This window comes from Diceros bicornis, chromosome 20 (genome assembly GCF_020826845.1).
Source record: "Diceros bicornis minor isolate mBicDic1 chromosome 20, mDicBic1.mat.cur, whole genome shotgun sequence".
NCBI lineage: Eukaryota > Metazoa > Chordata > Mammalia > Perissodactyla > Rhinocerotidae > Diceros > Diceros bicornis.
The window spans coordinates 32,806,732-32,822,643 of NC_080759.1; the positions used below are offsets into that span (position 1 = coordinate 32,806,732).

Below are 15,912 nucleotides of genomic sequence, written 5' to 3' on the forward strand. Positions count from 1 at the left end.
GTCCATGGGATGACAATGATTGAATCCAAGTGTTGGGTGCAGAGGGATTGTTATGCTATTCTCGCTACTTATTCACATACATTTTTAAAAATTTTTCCTTATAAAACATTTTTTTAAAAATCCATTTCTCTCAGGGGCTAACTTATAATTTTGATTTGCTGATGTAATAATGTGTTTATTAGTGAGGTTTGGTTATTTGATTTGCTGATGTAATAATGTGTTTATTAGTGAGGTCCACAACTTGATAGAATGTTGATAGCTTTAAGTCATTCAGGAAGAAAATGCCTCAGCCTTCTACCACGACTATTGTGAAGCAGGAGATAAATACCAGCCATTTAAAGCAGAAACTATGTTTCTCTAACAACAGGAATCTCTTTCAAAGCAGCTAAACACTTCTATAACCTGTTACACTGTGAAGGACCTAAAACCACAATAGGTAGACTATTAAAATAATAAAAGCAGTTTAATAACTCATAGGAATTGTAAAAGAGCAATCACACATTTCATTAGAGTTTTCATAGCTCAGAATATGCTTGGGGAATTGTTAATTGCCTCAAAGTAAAATGAGAACTCCCACCCAGATCTGGCTAGGAGGTAACCTTCCAGTTAGCTTGTCAAGATTAGCACCAATTTCCAAATACGCACAGGAAGCTGCAGGATCCAGACTTTGAGGCTAAACAGCTCTGCCTTTCTTCTTCGTCCTTGCCCACCACGTCCTTTGTGAATCTAAAAAGAGTTGTGAATTTTGAAGGGCAGGATCTATCAGCATTCATTATGACTTCAGAGATAGCAGACTCTCAAGTTAAGTGAAAGGTGTTTGGGGTTTGTTTTTAAACAATAATAAAATACGCTACTATTTCAATAAAATATGAACTATTTCCAATATTTCAATGAAATATGCCATTTCAGCACAACAAAACACTGGAAATAGCTTTGTCTTATGAAGCTTATGAAAGCTACTTGAAGTAACAGAGAATCTAAAGAGAAACAGAGACAGATCTCTGGAAAGATAATGTTTTGTGTGTTTATTTTTCTTCCAGAACTCCAAATAGTTGCCTTGGCAGGCAGGCTGCTCTATAACTGCCCCTCCTGAAGACTCAGAGGTGTTTACAGAAATTGAAAGTTCCAGCAGTACATTTCCATGAGCTCATTACCAGTTCCACTTATGCCGTTTAGATGTCGCAGGTACATATGAACATCCATGGGTATAACCCCTGCTTTGAGCTTTTAATTACAAACACAGTAGCAGAAGTCAGATATGCAATTACTGTAACATCAGGGCATCTTTTTAGAATCCCTGCTTTGGTCACTATTATTCAAAGCAACTCCAATGCCATTTCTGGCCTGCCTCTTTATGCTAATCAGCTTAGCCCACTCGGCTCCTCCTTCTCCAGCCTCCCTTAAGAACTGTTCACTTTCAGCTGTCACGGAGAGAAACTCAGACCAGACTTAGAAATCACTTGATTTAACTCAGCAGCACTTTTATGTGTGTGTGTGTATTACTCTAGCAGTCTTCTCTAAATAATTGGGGCATTAGATTCAGGAGTCAAAAACTGCCAAAAGCATAAACTGTTAGAAATAGTTACTTTGTAGGATTTTACACTAGAAGGGAAAAGTTTCAACATGCTTTGAAATGAAAGAAGAATTAAGTTGTGTTTTTATTCAAATGAATTGGCATCTTTATACGTAGGGGAAGTTATATTGGTAAAATATTTATGTCAAGAATCATGACTAGGAAACACTTGGAAGTTTATTAGAGAAGTAAATGTTTTACAAGCAAGGACAGGATCTGCACGCACCTCTGGGGTTCTGGGTGTCTTGTGAAGACCATTTTAGGTGACTGGCCAGGGGAAGGGAATGCCCTAGTGATACCGGAGCCACAACATAACTGCCAGTACCATGTCTACTATACAAAGAAAAGCGAGCAGCCACCTGTTCGACAGACTGCACACCTGTAAACTGAAGCTTCTGGAGGACCAGCGACAGCAAGGTGAGTCAGGCTAATGGATCGTGTGTTCTGTGACTTCCTGCGCATTTGCATTCCCAGAGGAATCGTGAGCTAGGAAAGTCTGGCTGTGAAATGCTTTGCAATTTCTCAGTTTTAAACTCTGAGAATAGACATAATAGTGATGCGTGGGGTGGGTTAACTTGGATTCACTATTGCTTTTTTAAGGACTATGGAAGACTATCAAGAATGCATATTTCTTGCAGTTGTCATTCTGAAACTTATGTGCTTAAACTTCCAGCCACTGTCATTTTTCTAGAGTATGCTAGATTTTGTATAATTCAAAACACCCATCCAGCAAGGCTGAATCAGCTACAGGGGGAATTTGCTGGGAGTACTTTTAAGTTAGTCTGGCACTATGTCCCCTGTCCTACCACTAATGGTACACTTTTGGACTTAAAGTTTAAGCCTCATTTTATCTGGATCTCTGGCTCATTCATTCATGAGCAAAATAAATATATTTTTGGCTCTTTCCTTTTTATGGTCCAGGAACAGCTGGAGACAGACAGGGAAAAATGTCGCATTTCACATGATGGGCTCTCACGCAGACTAAACTATCTACCTTGCAGCCATTTTCACCACCAGTCTTTTTTAAATTTCAAATCCACTACCCAGCCAGCTGCATTAATTAGTGGCAGATGGTTGACATGAATAGACAAGATGATCCCTCCAGTCCATTCTGTCAGGGACAGCAAAGGACACTTGCAAAAAAGGCTGTCACAGATGACATCACCATCCCCCAGAGGCTAAGAATTTACTCTAGACATTTCTAGCTTCTCCTCAGTAACCTGTGATGGATCTATATATGTATGAATGTAGGCTTTGAGCTCTTTATTTATTTTTCTGTAGATACAGTTTTAGATTTCAGTGGTATGGAGAGTGTTGGCGAATAGGCTGAAAACTTCCATTTCCAAGGTGGCATCTGTGAGCTAACATTTGTGTGAATGTGTCAGGCCACCATCCCATATCAGTTCCTGGAGCTGTGCAAAGTGAGTCCATGTTGTTCAAGGCTTAGCATAACGTGGGTAGAAAATACTTCATTTAAATGAAAACAGCATAAACTTTTAAGATCACTCTGTACCATCAGGGCTCATATAAATTATTTTGAACTAACTGCCTTAGAATGTAAAGACCTGGAATGTGCCAGGGTTTAATCAGAGCTCTGTTCTTGCTCCTCTCTTAGTAGACAATCCTAATTCATCATAGATTTTTTTGTTTGCTGCTCATTTATTGGAAATATTTAAAGCTACTCCCTCCCCCCCATTGCTGATGTAATATTTATTATATAAAATTTGGTGGAGAGGGCATAAAGGAGATGGTAAAAATCACCATAATCATACCACCCAGAGAGTTGCTATTAACATTTTAATGTATAGTCTTCCAGCCTTTTCTTCAATGCACATGTACAGATTATTCTTTTGCTTGATTTTTAAACAAAATAGACTTATTTTTATATATAGTGTTTTGTAAACTGCTTTTTAACTTACCAATAGATTATGAACAAATTTCCATGTAATTGTATATTCTTTTACATCCTTGTTTTTATAGTTGTATACTATTCCCATATATAGATGTAGCAAAATTCCTTTAGACAATTCCCTACTGTTAGACATTTCATTTATTTTTAATTCTTTACTATTACTAAACAACATTGTGTTTAACATAAAGTAATAGATAAATCATTGCAGAGATAAGATTATTTTCTTGGGATACATTTTTAGAGGTGGAATTGCAGGGTCAAAGTATATGCATGTTTTTAAGTTTTGGTTGTTTTTTTTTTTTGCTAAATGACCCTCCAATCAGCACTGTAGGGATATATTCTCAGTAATACTGCGTATTAGCTTAAAAATTCTTTCCCAATTTTATAAGTGGAAAATAGAATCCCACTGTTGTTTTAATTTAAGGCAGACTGTCTTAATGTCCTTTCTTACTGGCCATATCCAGAGCAGTCTGGAAATATCATTATGATGACATACTTCCCAAAATACCAACAAGACTAGAAGTCTGATCTCCTTTCTCAGACTGAAGCTTTTGCCTAGAGTGTTTTGAAAGCAACCATATTCTTCCACAGCCGAGTCTCAAAATATCTTCCCACATAAACCACAATCCATAAAGTTGTGAAGCGTGCTGGTGCAATCCAGACTGGCCGTTGACTGCTCTAAGCAATATCCTCTAGAGAGCTTAGCTGACAAGTGACACTGGGCAGTGGTTGCTATGCTGCTAAATAGCATTCCAGTTACGGTCCTGGGGTGTAGAAGCATTCATTCAGCGCAGTGGTCCTGATTTTGTTTCCGAGCTATATTTGCACCTTGCTATTATGCAAAGTTCAGCAAAGGTCCAGGGAAGCAAAACCGTTAGTTTCAGAGAACAAGATCTGGCTGTGGATTTATTCACTGAGGCCTTCTGGGTTTGTGGCTTTGGCCGACCCCCGGCCAGACTGTTTCCAGCATACAGACCATGATTAATTGACATTTAACTCTTCTGAGGGCGTGACCAGATGCAACACATACATACTTTCTGACCCTCCATGCTATTTACTAAAGTGCTGTATGTGAACTCTGAGGTCTTTAACTCTTTCCACCTAGTCACTCACAAAAAATGTGCATTTTAGGTGATCACACTGATAAAAGTCACTCATTCTTCTGCAATTATCTGGACAGTGACTGCAGAACACTGCCAGATGCTGGGTATGTAAGTTGAGCTAAGCCAACTAAGCTGTGGTCCACGTGAAGTCTGCGCATTGTGCAACAGATGCTGTACCAGCTCAGAGCCTACAGCCAGTAGGCTCCTCTCCTTACTTGTTGTCCTGCAGCTTCTTGTATATTTCAAATCCTTTTATCTATAATATTGATCTGAGACCACATTTGTAAACATTAATTTGTATATCTATAAGGCTTCAATAAAGTTTAGTACACATTACATGTATTAGGCAGACTTAACCATCCTTATGTTTTATGCCTTAAAATTTACAAAGGGGTTTCAAATACATTATCTCATTTAATTCTGACAACAACCAGGTGACGTATTGTGTTAGTCAAGGTTCTCCAGAGAAACGGAATCAACAGAATGTATGTGTGTGTGTGTGTGTGTGTGTGTGTGTGTGTGCAAATAGATAGGTAAAGATAGAGATTTATTTTAAGGGATTGACTCACATGATTATGGAGGCTGGCAAGTCCAAAATTTGCTCTGTGGGCCAGCAGGCTGGAGACCCACGTGGCTGACTGATGTTGCAGTTGAAGTCCGAAGGTGGCCTGCTGGCAGAATTTCCTCTTGCTCAGGGAGGGTCAGTCTTTTGTTCTAAACCAGACTTTCAACTGATTGGATGAGGTCCACCAACATTATGGAGGGCAATCTACTTTACTCAAAGACCACCAATTTAAATGTAAATCTCATCCAAAAACATCCTCAGAGAAATATCCAGAATAATGTTTGACCAAATATCTGGCACTGTGGTGCAGCCAAGTTGACACATAAAATTAATCATTACAGGTAGGCAACATTATCCTTATTTTTAAAAATGTGGAAACTGGGAATCCTCAAAGTCAAGTGATTTTTCCAAGGTTATGTATTTATTAAGGGCTACTTTCAATACACTTTCTGCTATATGTAGCTGTCTTGTAAAATCCATGATTCCTAGTTTTACAATGTTTAATTTTTTTTTATTGATCCTGATATATCAGAGAAGCTTCTCTCCAGATACTCAAGATAACTCAGATACCAAGATAAAGATTGGGACTCCTCCTGATTTTCTTTGTCTGTTCTGACACCAATTCTCTGACACCAACTGGGTGTCCTACAACTCAATTTAATACTGACACTACCCAGAGTTAGTGAAGACTCCAAAAGTTAAGGGCTCAGTCTCACAAGACTGCATCCCTTCAAATACCAGCTACCAATCTCAGATGTCTCCAAGCCACCTGCACTTCTGCCTGGAGGACTATAAATTCAAGGCTTCCCACAACCTCTCAGGTTTGATAATTTGCTAGAACAACTCACAGAACTCAAGAAAGCTCTATACTTATGATTACTGTTTTATGATAAAGGATAAAAATGAGCAGGCAGATGAAGAGATACATAGGGCAGGGTCTAGGAGGGTCCTGAGCACAGGAGCTTCTGTCCCCATGGAGTCAGGGTATACCACTCTCCCAGTATATCAGTAAGTTCACCAACCAGGAAGCTCCACTGAGCTTGGTGTCTAGAGTTTTTATATGGGATTTCATTACATAGGCACAATTGATTACATCATTGGCCATGACTGAACTCAATCTTCAGTCCCTCTCTCCTCCCTGGAGGTTGGGGGTGCGGAGAAGGGCTGGAAGTTCCAACCCTCTAAATAGGTGCTTGGTCTCTTTGGCGAGGCCAGTCCCTCCCTTGAAATGATCTAAGGACCCACCATGAATCATCTCGTTAGCATAACAAAGACACATAACTATCAGTCAGGAAATTCAAAGGGTTTTTGAAGCTCTGTGCAAGGAATGAGGGACAAAAACTGGATATATTCTTTATTATATCACACATTGGCCAGGATTTTCTGGATGTGTTCTGTTCCTAATGTCAAGACAGTTTCCTGCAAGTCAAGAAATAGATTAATGCCCTCAACCATTTATTTATTTAGTGTATTTTTGCTGAATACCTACCAAGTACTGGGTGCTATATTAGACACTGGAAATGCAAAGATGATTTTCTCCCAAGGTTGTTTTCTCTCATGTGTTTTCTGAGGAATTCAGTAATAAGAGCTAAGCTAATGATACTTTTTCAACTTTTTGGGTGAAAGAGAAAATGATTTGATTCCATAATGTTCTGACTTTGCTACATTCATCATCATTCTTTGTATTTTAGCCACGGTCCTCTTGAAGGTCTGGGAAGGCACTGAATCTAGCTGAGAACTTAGTAAATATAAATATAAAAGCTAAACCATGCCTATTTACTGCGTCATCAAATTTGCTCTGAACCTAAACCATAAAACACAAATTATGTTTAGATTGTTGCAAATGCACTATTTCCTTTAAATATGTTCTGTGAACATCTGTGAATGTACTTAATTTAGAACACTGAAAGAATTTAACTGCTGGGAAATAAACATACAGCCATGAGAAAGAGAATCAGTGGTATACAAATAAATAATGCCTTTTATATGAAAAGATAACATGAAAAAATATACACGTTATGCCTCTCAAAATAGATTTCCTTTTTTGTGATTCTAAAGTAGTGATACTACATAGACAACATGACATCTTTTGGATGATACATAGTTAAATGAACTAGGATTAAAGGAAGAAGACCTACACATGTTTCTGTTTTTCTTCCAAAAAGAGGTTCAAATGAGTTTTGTTCTATCTGCAGAGCCATTACTGGCATTTAAAGGCACAAATTGGTAGAAACAAATACAGGCCACTTTAAAATAATTAGGAAGGAGAGAACTCATATTCTGTTAGACTTTGTCATGTTCAAGCTCCTACCCAGTACAGGAATCCTTTCCATAATAATCCTCCCTGATAGATGGCACATATTTGAGGATTTGGAAAATATGTATAATGGCTTAAATTTCGTTTTCCCACCTCACACTCATTAGGACAGCTACTATCAGAAAAGCAGAATATAACAAGTGTTATCAAGAATATGGAGAAATTAGAACCCTTTGCACTGTTGGTGGGAATGTAAAATGCTGTATCTGCTGAGGAAAATATTATATCAGTTTCTCAAAAACTGTAAATAGAATTACCATATGATCTAGCAATTCTACTTCTGGGTATACACCCAAAAGAAGTGAAAGCAAGGACTCAAACAGCTACTTGCACGTCAATTCTAATAGCAGCATTATTCGCAGTAGCTAAAAGGTAGAGGCAACCCATGTGTCCATTGACAAGTGACTGGATAAACGAAATTTGGTATATACATACAATAGAATATATTCAGCCTTAAAAAGAAAGGAAATTCTGACATATGCTATAACGTGGATGACCCTTGAAGACATTACGCTAAGTGAAATGAGCCAGTCACAAATGGATAAATACTGGATGTTTCCACTAATATGAGATACCTAGAGTAGTCATTCAGAGAGAGAGAAAGTAGAAAGGGAGTTGCCAGGAGCTGGGAGGGTGAATGGGAAGTTATTGTTTAAAAGTATAGAGTTTCAGTTTGCAAGATCAAAAGAGTTCTGGAGATTGCACAACAATGTAAATGCAGTTAACACTACTGAACTGTACACTTAAAAATGATTTAGATGATAAATTTTATGGTATGCGTATTTTACTGTAACTTTTTTAAGCCACGGCTGCCCCAAGCCATCTCTAATGACATTTCTGAAGTTGAACTTAAAAAAACAAAAAAAAAAGAAACCTTCATTTTTCCTATTTCTAAAACCAAAACTAGGAGGAAATAGTCTGCTCATCCTTGATTCCCAAAAGCTATTTTCTTAAAAACATTATTAAAATTAATAAGCTCCTAACTAGATTAATCCAATAAAAGAGACAAAACATATTACCAATATCAGGAATGATATAGAGTGTGGGATTATAGATCCTACAGATATTAGAAGGATAATAAGGGAATATTATGAATAACATTGTGTCAGAAAGAATCAGAAAAAAACATAAACAAAATTCAACACCCACTCATGTAGAAAAAACTCTAAAAGGATTTGGAATAGAAGGAAACTTCCTCAACCTGATAAAGAACATTTACAAAAAGCCGACAGCTACCATAGTAATTTTACTGTCAATGAAAGACTTAGCACTTTCCTATGAAGATCAGGAAGAAAACCATGATGTCCACTATAAGCACTTCTATTCAACATCATGGAATAGGACTGGAGTTAAGAAAAGAAATAAAAGGCTTACATATTGGAAAGAAAGATGGAAAACTATCTTTATTTACAGATGATTGATAGTCGCTGTAGAGAAATTCTTAGGAATCAGCTGAAAAAAAAATACTAGAACTAGTAAATGAGTTTACCAAGGTCACAGAATAACAGCATACAAAGTCAATATACAAAAAACAATTGTATTTCTACATTAGCAAAGAATAATTAGAATTTGAAATTTTTAAAGTACTCTTTTAATAGAAAAAAAGCAAATACTTATGGATTAATTTAACAAAATATGTGTAAGACCTGTACACTTAAAACAAATAAACATTACAAAGAGAAGCTAAAGGAGATTGAACTAAAGATATGAATTGGAAAGCTCAATATTATTAAGATATAAATCCTCCCCAAATTGATCTAGAGAGTCAAGGCCAACTCAATCAAAATTCCAGAAGGCTTTTTTTTTTTTAATTGCTAATTTAAAATTTATAAGGAAATGTGAAGGACCTAGAATAGCTAAATCAACCTTGAAAAAGAAGAACAAAGTTGACAACTTACACTTTTGGATTTCAAGCTATAATAATCAAGACAGTATAATATTGGTATAAGGATAGAAAATCGATCATCAGAACAGAAGAGGGAGCCCAGAAATAGATCCATTCATATATGGTCAATTGATTTTTGGCAAAAATACAAGATATTTCAAAGGGGGAAAAGATAGTCTTTTCTGTAATAGTCCTGGAACAAATGGATAAACGTATTACAAAAATGAACCTCACACAAAAATAAATTTGAATTGGAATGTGACTAAAACACAAAAGCTAAATCTATAAGGCTTCTAAAAGAAAACATAGGAAAATATTTTCACAAAATTGGAATAGGCAGTTTTTAGACAGACACAAAAAGTACTAACCATAAAAAATAGACAAATTAGACCATCAGCATTAAAAATATCTGTTCTTGGGCCCGCCCAGGTAGCCTAGTGGTTAAGTTTGGCACACTCCACGTTGGCGGCCCAGATTCAGATCCCGGGCACAGACTTACACCACTCATCTGTCAGGCCATGTGTGGCGGTAGCTCACAAGAAAAGAAAAAAAGAGGAAGATTGGCAATGGATGTTAGCTCAGGGCAAATCTTTCTCAGCAAAAAACAAAACAAAACAAAAAAACTGTTCTTTCAAAGATAACATTAAAAGAAGAAGAGAGAAGACTGGGAGAAAATATTTGTGGTGCATACATCTGAAAAAAGACTTGTGATCAGAATTTGTAAAGAACTCAGTATAAACAATTTGATTAAAAAATGGCAAATGACCTGGCAGACACTTCAAAAAGAGAATATACAAATGGCCAATCAGCACATCAAAAAATACTCCACATAATTAGTCAATAGGGAAATGCAAACTAAAACCTCTATGAGATATCACTTCACATACACTCGAATGGCTAAAATCAAAAATACCAATGAAACTATGTGTTGGGGAGAATGTGGAACAACCAGAACTCCCATTCATTGCTGTGAAGTGGTGTGATTACTCTGGAAAATAGTTCAGCTTTCTTACATAGTTAAATCTACACCTACCCTATGATCTAGCAATTTCATTCTTACGTATTTTTCCAAGAGAGATGAAAGTCATACTTTCACAAAAAGCTTGCACAAGAATGATTATAGCAGATTTTATTCCTATGAGCTCCAATATGTGAACAATGCAAATATACATAAGCAGGCAAATGGATGAGCAAATTGTGGTTTATTCATACACTGGAATGCTATTCAGTAGTAGAAAGGAATGAGTTATTGATACATGTAACCACATAGATGAATGTCAAATGTATACAACACTTTTGGGGTAAAGACAGGAGACTGACTCTGTGGGATGAAGGACTAGGATCTTGGCACACATGTACCACAAACACCAGTGTGCTGCCACACATGGTCTAGTAAGCTCCAGCAATAGCATACATTTTAACCCTTATTGATATGCTGTGTCATGGAAGGCCATCTATTGAGGATGCTCTAGACACCTTAGATGGTAAGTTCCACTAGGAGACTATAAGATCCCTTTCAAAATTAAGATTCTATGATTTGCCTGTAATTATTTCATTCAGGTTGATCTTGTCTCCTCAACTGTGTTGTACAAGTTCTTTGAAAGCTGCAAACTGAGTTTATACCCTGGACCACACTGCAGTGCTAACATGTCACTTATAAACAAATCACATTTACAGAGTGTTTGTCATATGCCGGACACTGTTTTAAGTACTTTTCATGTGTTAGCTCATTTCTTTACGAAAGCCTCATGAGATAGGTAACATCAAGACCTCACAGCTGAGGTCTTGAACCTAGATCCTAACCCAAGAAACCTGACTCCAGAGCCCATGTTTTCACTCATGCTCATTTCTTCTTATGGGGACACAAAATAGAAGCTCAGCTAAGCACCTGTAAAGGGTCTCAGGGATGGCTGGCCCTTGAACTCAATTTGTGGTTCAGTTATTTAGAATGTGTTGTTATTGAAGTCATTAGTTAATTTCTATATAAACTACTAACCATATCCAACAGTCTCCCAAAAAGGTATATTTGACTCTAAAAGGAACAGGTGAGAAAATGCAGCTGTATCAGTGCACACACATCAGTCCTGAGCAAGTGGCCTGATTACCGGGCTAACAGTTTTCATTTCAACCTAAATAACTCACAGTCTAGATCTCTTACACTGCATGAAGTGTGAAAGATGGCAATGTACCACTTTTGGAACTGGGCTGATATGGCCTTGGAGGGATGGTTTGGGTTTTGACAAAGTAAAATAGCAGTATCCCAAACTCCAAATTAAAAAGGGGCTAAATAATAGTCATTATTATAATTCACTTTTTTATTTTAACTGAGGACTCTATTCAAAGTGCTGGCTCAACTATTATATTCAATCATTAACTTGACTTGAAATCTTAACTTTAAGGCAAGGTAAATTTAACACCTGAGTTCCTTTTTAATGAAGTCTGTTGGCAAATCTAGCGTAATTTCCAAAAGTCAGGATTGACAATGCAGTAAATACCTATATTCAGTAAGAAGCTGCATTCCTTCTACCCAATGATTAGAGATCTCATCTTCTGTGAACGGCAGTAAACAAGCAAGACGTCATAGGACTAAGACCTAGACTTCGAACAAGGGATGATAGTCTGAAGATGTCTTTTGATGCTAACTAAAGCAACATCAAAAGGGCATAATACATATATCTGTGAGTAGAGCCAGAAGGAGGACAGGGGTTAAATTGGAACTGAGAGATGGGACCCAACCCACGTACTCAAACAGGAGAGAGGAGAAAGGGATTTTATAAGAGCCCTGTATCACTGCAGGACAGGCTTCAGGTCCCAAAAGAACCCAAGGCTAACAGGATACAAATTTCTTTCCCTCAGCAGATTCAGAGAAACCACCAGACCTCCAGAAACTATAGCTCAATAACTTGATCGTCCCTCTGGAGTAGGAATCCATCCAGATGGAAAAACCACACTTCAGACCTATATAGTGACTGCTTTAAGTTATTGGCACCAAATCTTTTCTTATTCTGATAAGTAAAGGTAAATCATAACAAGGAAGGATGTTGCCGTCTAGAGAGAAAGAGATAAAGTAAGGAGAAAGTCTTAGAATGTTGGAAATGGACCATTTTGGTCAAGGGTTGGCTTTGTTAATCTTTACTTGTTTGCAGAGAAATGAAGCTGCAGATACAGATTTGTGTGTATGTGTGTTATAAGCTGAGCAAGGGTAAGACACACACCAGCGCTACAGATTACAAGGTGCTGTTGGTTCAACAAGACCAATTTTGTTATGAGGAGCGTCCTTCTCAAGTTTGGATTAAAGTTTTGGTGTTATTCGCCATTTTTCTTTTTGAAAATTGAATAAGCTAAAATTAAGTAGTAGAAGTGATTGTTCTGATAGTGGGATGAATCAAAGTAGGTTTAGAGGGAGTTGTAGAAAACAAACTCTAGCTACAAATTTAAAGACGAGAAAAAACATAAATATATAGACAACAAATGTTCAAAAAACACCATAATAGATGTGCCAAATTTCTTTTTATCTTTGTGAACATTTCTCACATCTTAAGCCTTAAACTCACAATATTGTTATTGTCCATTACCTTGCTCATAGTAAGCAATTAATGTTTATTAAATAAATCAATACTTTTTTCCCAAAATTTCATCCAAGTGATTGAAATTTCATCCAAGTGATTGATATTAATAAATCACTGAATGTTAGGGCTCCAAAAATCACATAGTCCAACTGATTTTACATATTAGGAAACTGAAAGCAGAGGAGAGAATTAATCTATGCAAAGTTAGTAGTTAGTGCAGAGAACTGAGGCTATACTTCCATCGACATCTAAGAATTTTATGATATAAGGGCCATCATTATTAAAAGTATCTAAAATGGATAAAAAAATTAAGATGAGCTAACTTGACTTTTATCTCATTTTTTAAAATAGTCATAAAAAGAGTATTTACTTGGGGTGTAAAAATCCTAATATTAAGCATGTAGAGAAAATGATGAATATGAAAGTGGGGGAGAAAAATGGAAAGAGTAGAGGGAGGAAAACATGTGAGGAGACAAAAAAGGTGGCTGTTGAGAGAAATATGGAGCCAAATGGAAGAAAAGGAGAGAGGAGGAGGCAAACGAGGAAAAGCTGATTTAAAAAAAAGAGGTCCAGGGGCTGGCCCCGTGGTGTAACGGTTGAGTGCGTGCGCTTCGTTGCTGGTGGCCCGGGTTCGGATCCCGGGTGTGCAAAGGCGCGCCGCCTGTCAGGTCATGCTGTGGTGGCGTCCCATATAAAGTGGAGGAAGGTGGGCACGGATGTTAGCTCTGGGCCAGTCTTCCTTACACACGCACAAACACACTAAATAAATAAAATAAATAAATTAAAAAAAAAAAGAGGTCCAAAATATGGTATATACATACAATATTATTCAGCCTTAAAAAGGAATCAAATTCCGATACATGCTACAACATAGATGAAACTTAAAGACATTATGCTACGTGAAATGTCAGACACAAAAAGGCAAATATTGTATAATTCCACTTATACAAGGTACCTAGAATAGTCAGATTCACAGAGTCAGGAAGTAGAACAGGCTTACCAAGGGCTGGGGGAGACTGGAACGGAGATCACTGTTTAATGGGTACAGAGCTTTGGTTTGGGATGATGAAAAGGTTCTCACAATGGATGGTGGTGTTGGCTGCACATCAATGTGAATATACCTAATGTCACTGAACTGAACATTTAAAACAGTAAATTTTATGTTATGTATATTTTCCTAGAATTAAAAAAAAAGACATTACAGGGCCGGCCCCCTGGCTTAGCGATTAAGTGCGCGTGCTCCGCTACTGGCGGCACGGGTTCGGATCCCAGGTGCACACTGACTCACCGCTTCTCTGGCCATGCTGAGGCCGCATCCCACATACAGCAACTAGAAGGATGTGCAACTGTGACATACACCTATCTACTGGGGCTTTGGGGGAAAAAAAAAGGAAGAGGATTGGCAATAGATGTTAGCTCAGAGCCGGTCTTCCTCAGCAAAAAGAGGAGGATTAGCAGGAATGTTAGCTCAGGGCTGATCCTCCTCACAAAAACAGAAAAAAAAAAAAAGACATTACATAGTGACAATATCTCCTCTAATCCTGACTTGTCAATACTTCAATGATCATGAAAGCTTGAAGGAAGAAAATGGATAGATATAAAGGATTATTCTCAGTTTTCTTGAGAATTTTTCAAGACATATAAATTTGAAAAGTGAAAGTTTTTCTCTTATAATTTTCTTTAGCATGATGAGCAAAATGTTTCTAGTAAGGTTTGTAAATTGCTACCTGGCCTTCACTTTTCCCAAACTAGTTCTAAATCAGTGCAGTAAGATATCTGTGCAGAACTGTCTGTGGCAGGCATCACAGTATTCCCGCTCCATTTCTGCGCTCCCAGGGCCAGCAGAGCGTTTCGGCGAAGATGAATGCTGGCCTGCCGGGACTTCTGTGAGTTCTCAAGAGGAGAATGAGGCCCAGGCCTTCTGGGCTTGTGAGCGCCTTGGGTGGCAGCTGAGCTCCTTTCTTCCTGACGAGGCCTCCAAGGTCTTGTCCTCAGTGGAATAACATCCATTTATTCCTGCGGAAACGGCAAAGCAAGGAGCCTTTTCTCCTGCTTGCTCAAAGGCCCAGGACAAAGGGGAATACATTTAAGGAAAAGAGATTTGGAATTGGAAGAAGTTGTAACCAAGCTTCTCCATCTGGCCTGTGTCCTTGGAATCCATGAAGGAATTTAAAAATAGTGTGCTTCTTTACTGAAGAAAAAGATCTTAAATTTATCTGAATTCAATACATGAAGCTGTATTTCAGCCATATTGACTTATTAATAGTCTTTGTGAAAAGTGATTTAATTCTTACTGAGATGCTATTTTGTGTCAAAATCACCTCTTTAATTTCAGCATTACAGAAAACACTACAGAATTACTTAAAATTAACTTTCACCTGTGCATCTTAAACCTGTGCCTGCTTAATATTGATCTTCGACATGCCATGAAACCTAGACTGTCTTTCTCTTCCCGCTCCCTCAGCAAAATGAAGAGACCGATTTCTAACATATGGAAGCATTTTCACACTGCAAGTTATTCTGAGGGGAAAATATGTGATTTATAAATGCTGTCAAATGAAATCTGTGTTTCCAAATGGTACCAAGTTGACCAAGCACATCCTAGGACACATTCTGCATCTTTATTACCCCATGGGCATAAATGAAGGAACAGCAAACAGCTCTTTCTGGCATTATCAATCCGGAGGTCCCACCTTTGTTGCTGATAAACATATTCAAGTAATTAAAGATTGCAAGTAACTTTATCACAAAAGCACACCATAGTTTTATTGATAAACAAAATAACACCTTCAAATTACAGAGAAATGTGTATGATCTGTCAAAAGTAATACATTCTTCTGAGTTATTTTTGCCAGTGGCAGAAAATAAATATTGACATGGAGATTTTAAATTGCTAGGCTCATCATGCCATTAGCTTGCTGACATTCTTGAACAAACCTCTTTCAAGTCAGAATATGAACAGAAAACAGTAAAAGTAAGTGAAGCAAC

At 37.5% G+C, this 15,912-nt stretch overlaps 1 protein-coding gene across 5 annotated transcripts in view; it reads left to right on the forward strand.

Annotated features, from left to right (window-relative positions):
* Positions 1-1,899: 1,899 nt before the first annotated feature.
* Positions 1,900-15,912, forward strand: part of RANBP3L (RAN binding protein 3 like) — a 47,537-nt gene continuing 33,524 nt past the window's right edge. For all 5 annotated transcript variants that reach the window (XM_058563483.1, XM_058563485.1, XM_058563486.1 and 2 more), the window contains exon 1: positions 1,900-1,990. In XM_058563483.1, the coding sequence (XP_058419466.1) occupies positions 1,900-1,990 (91 nt within the window). The remainder of the gene's footprint in view (positions 1,991-15,912) is intronic.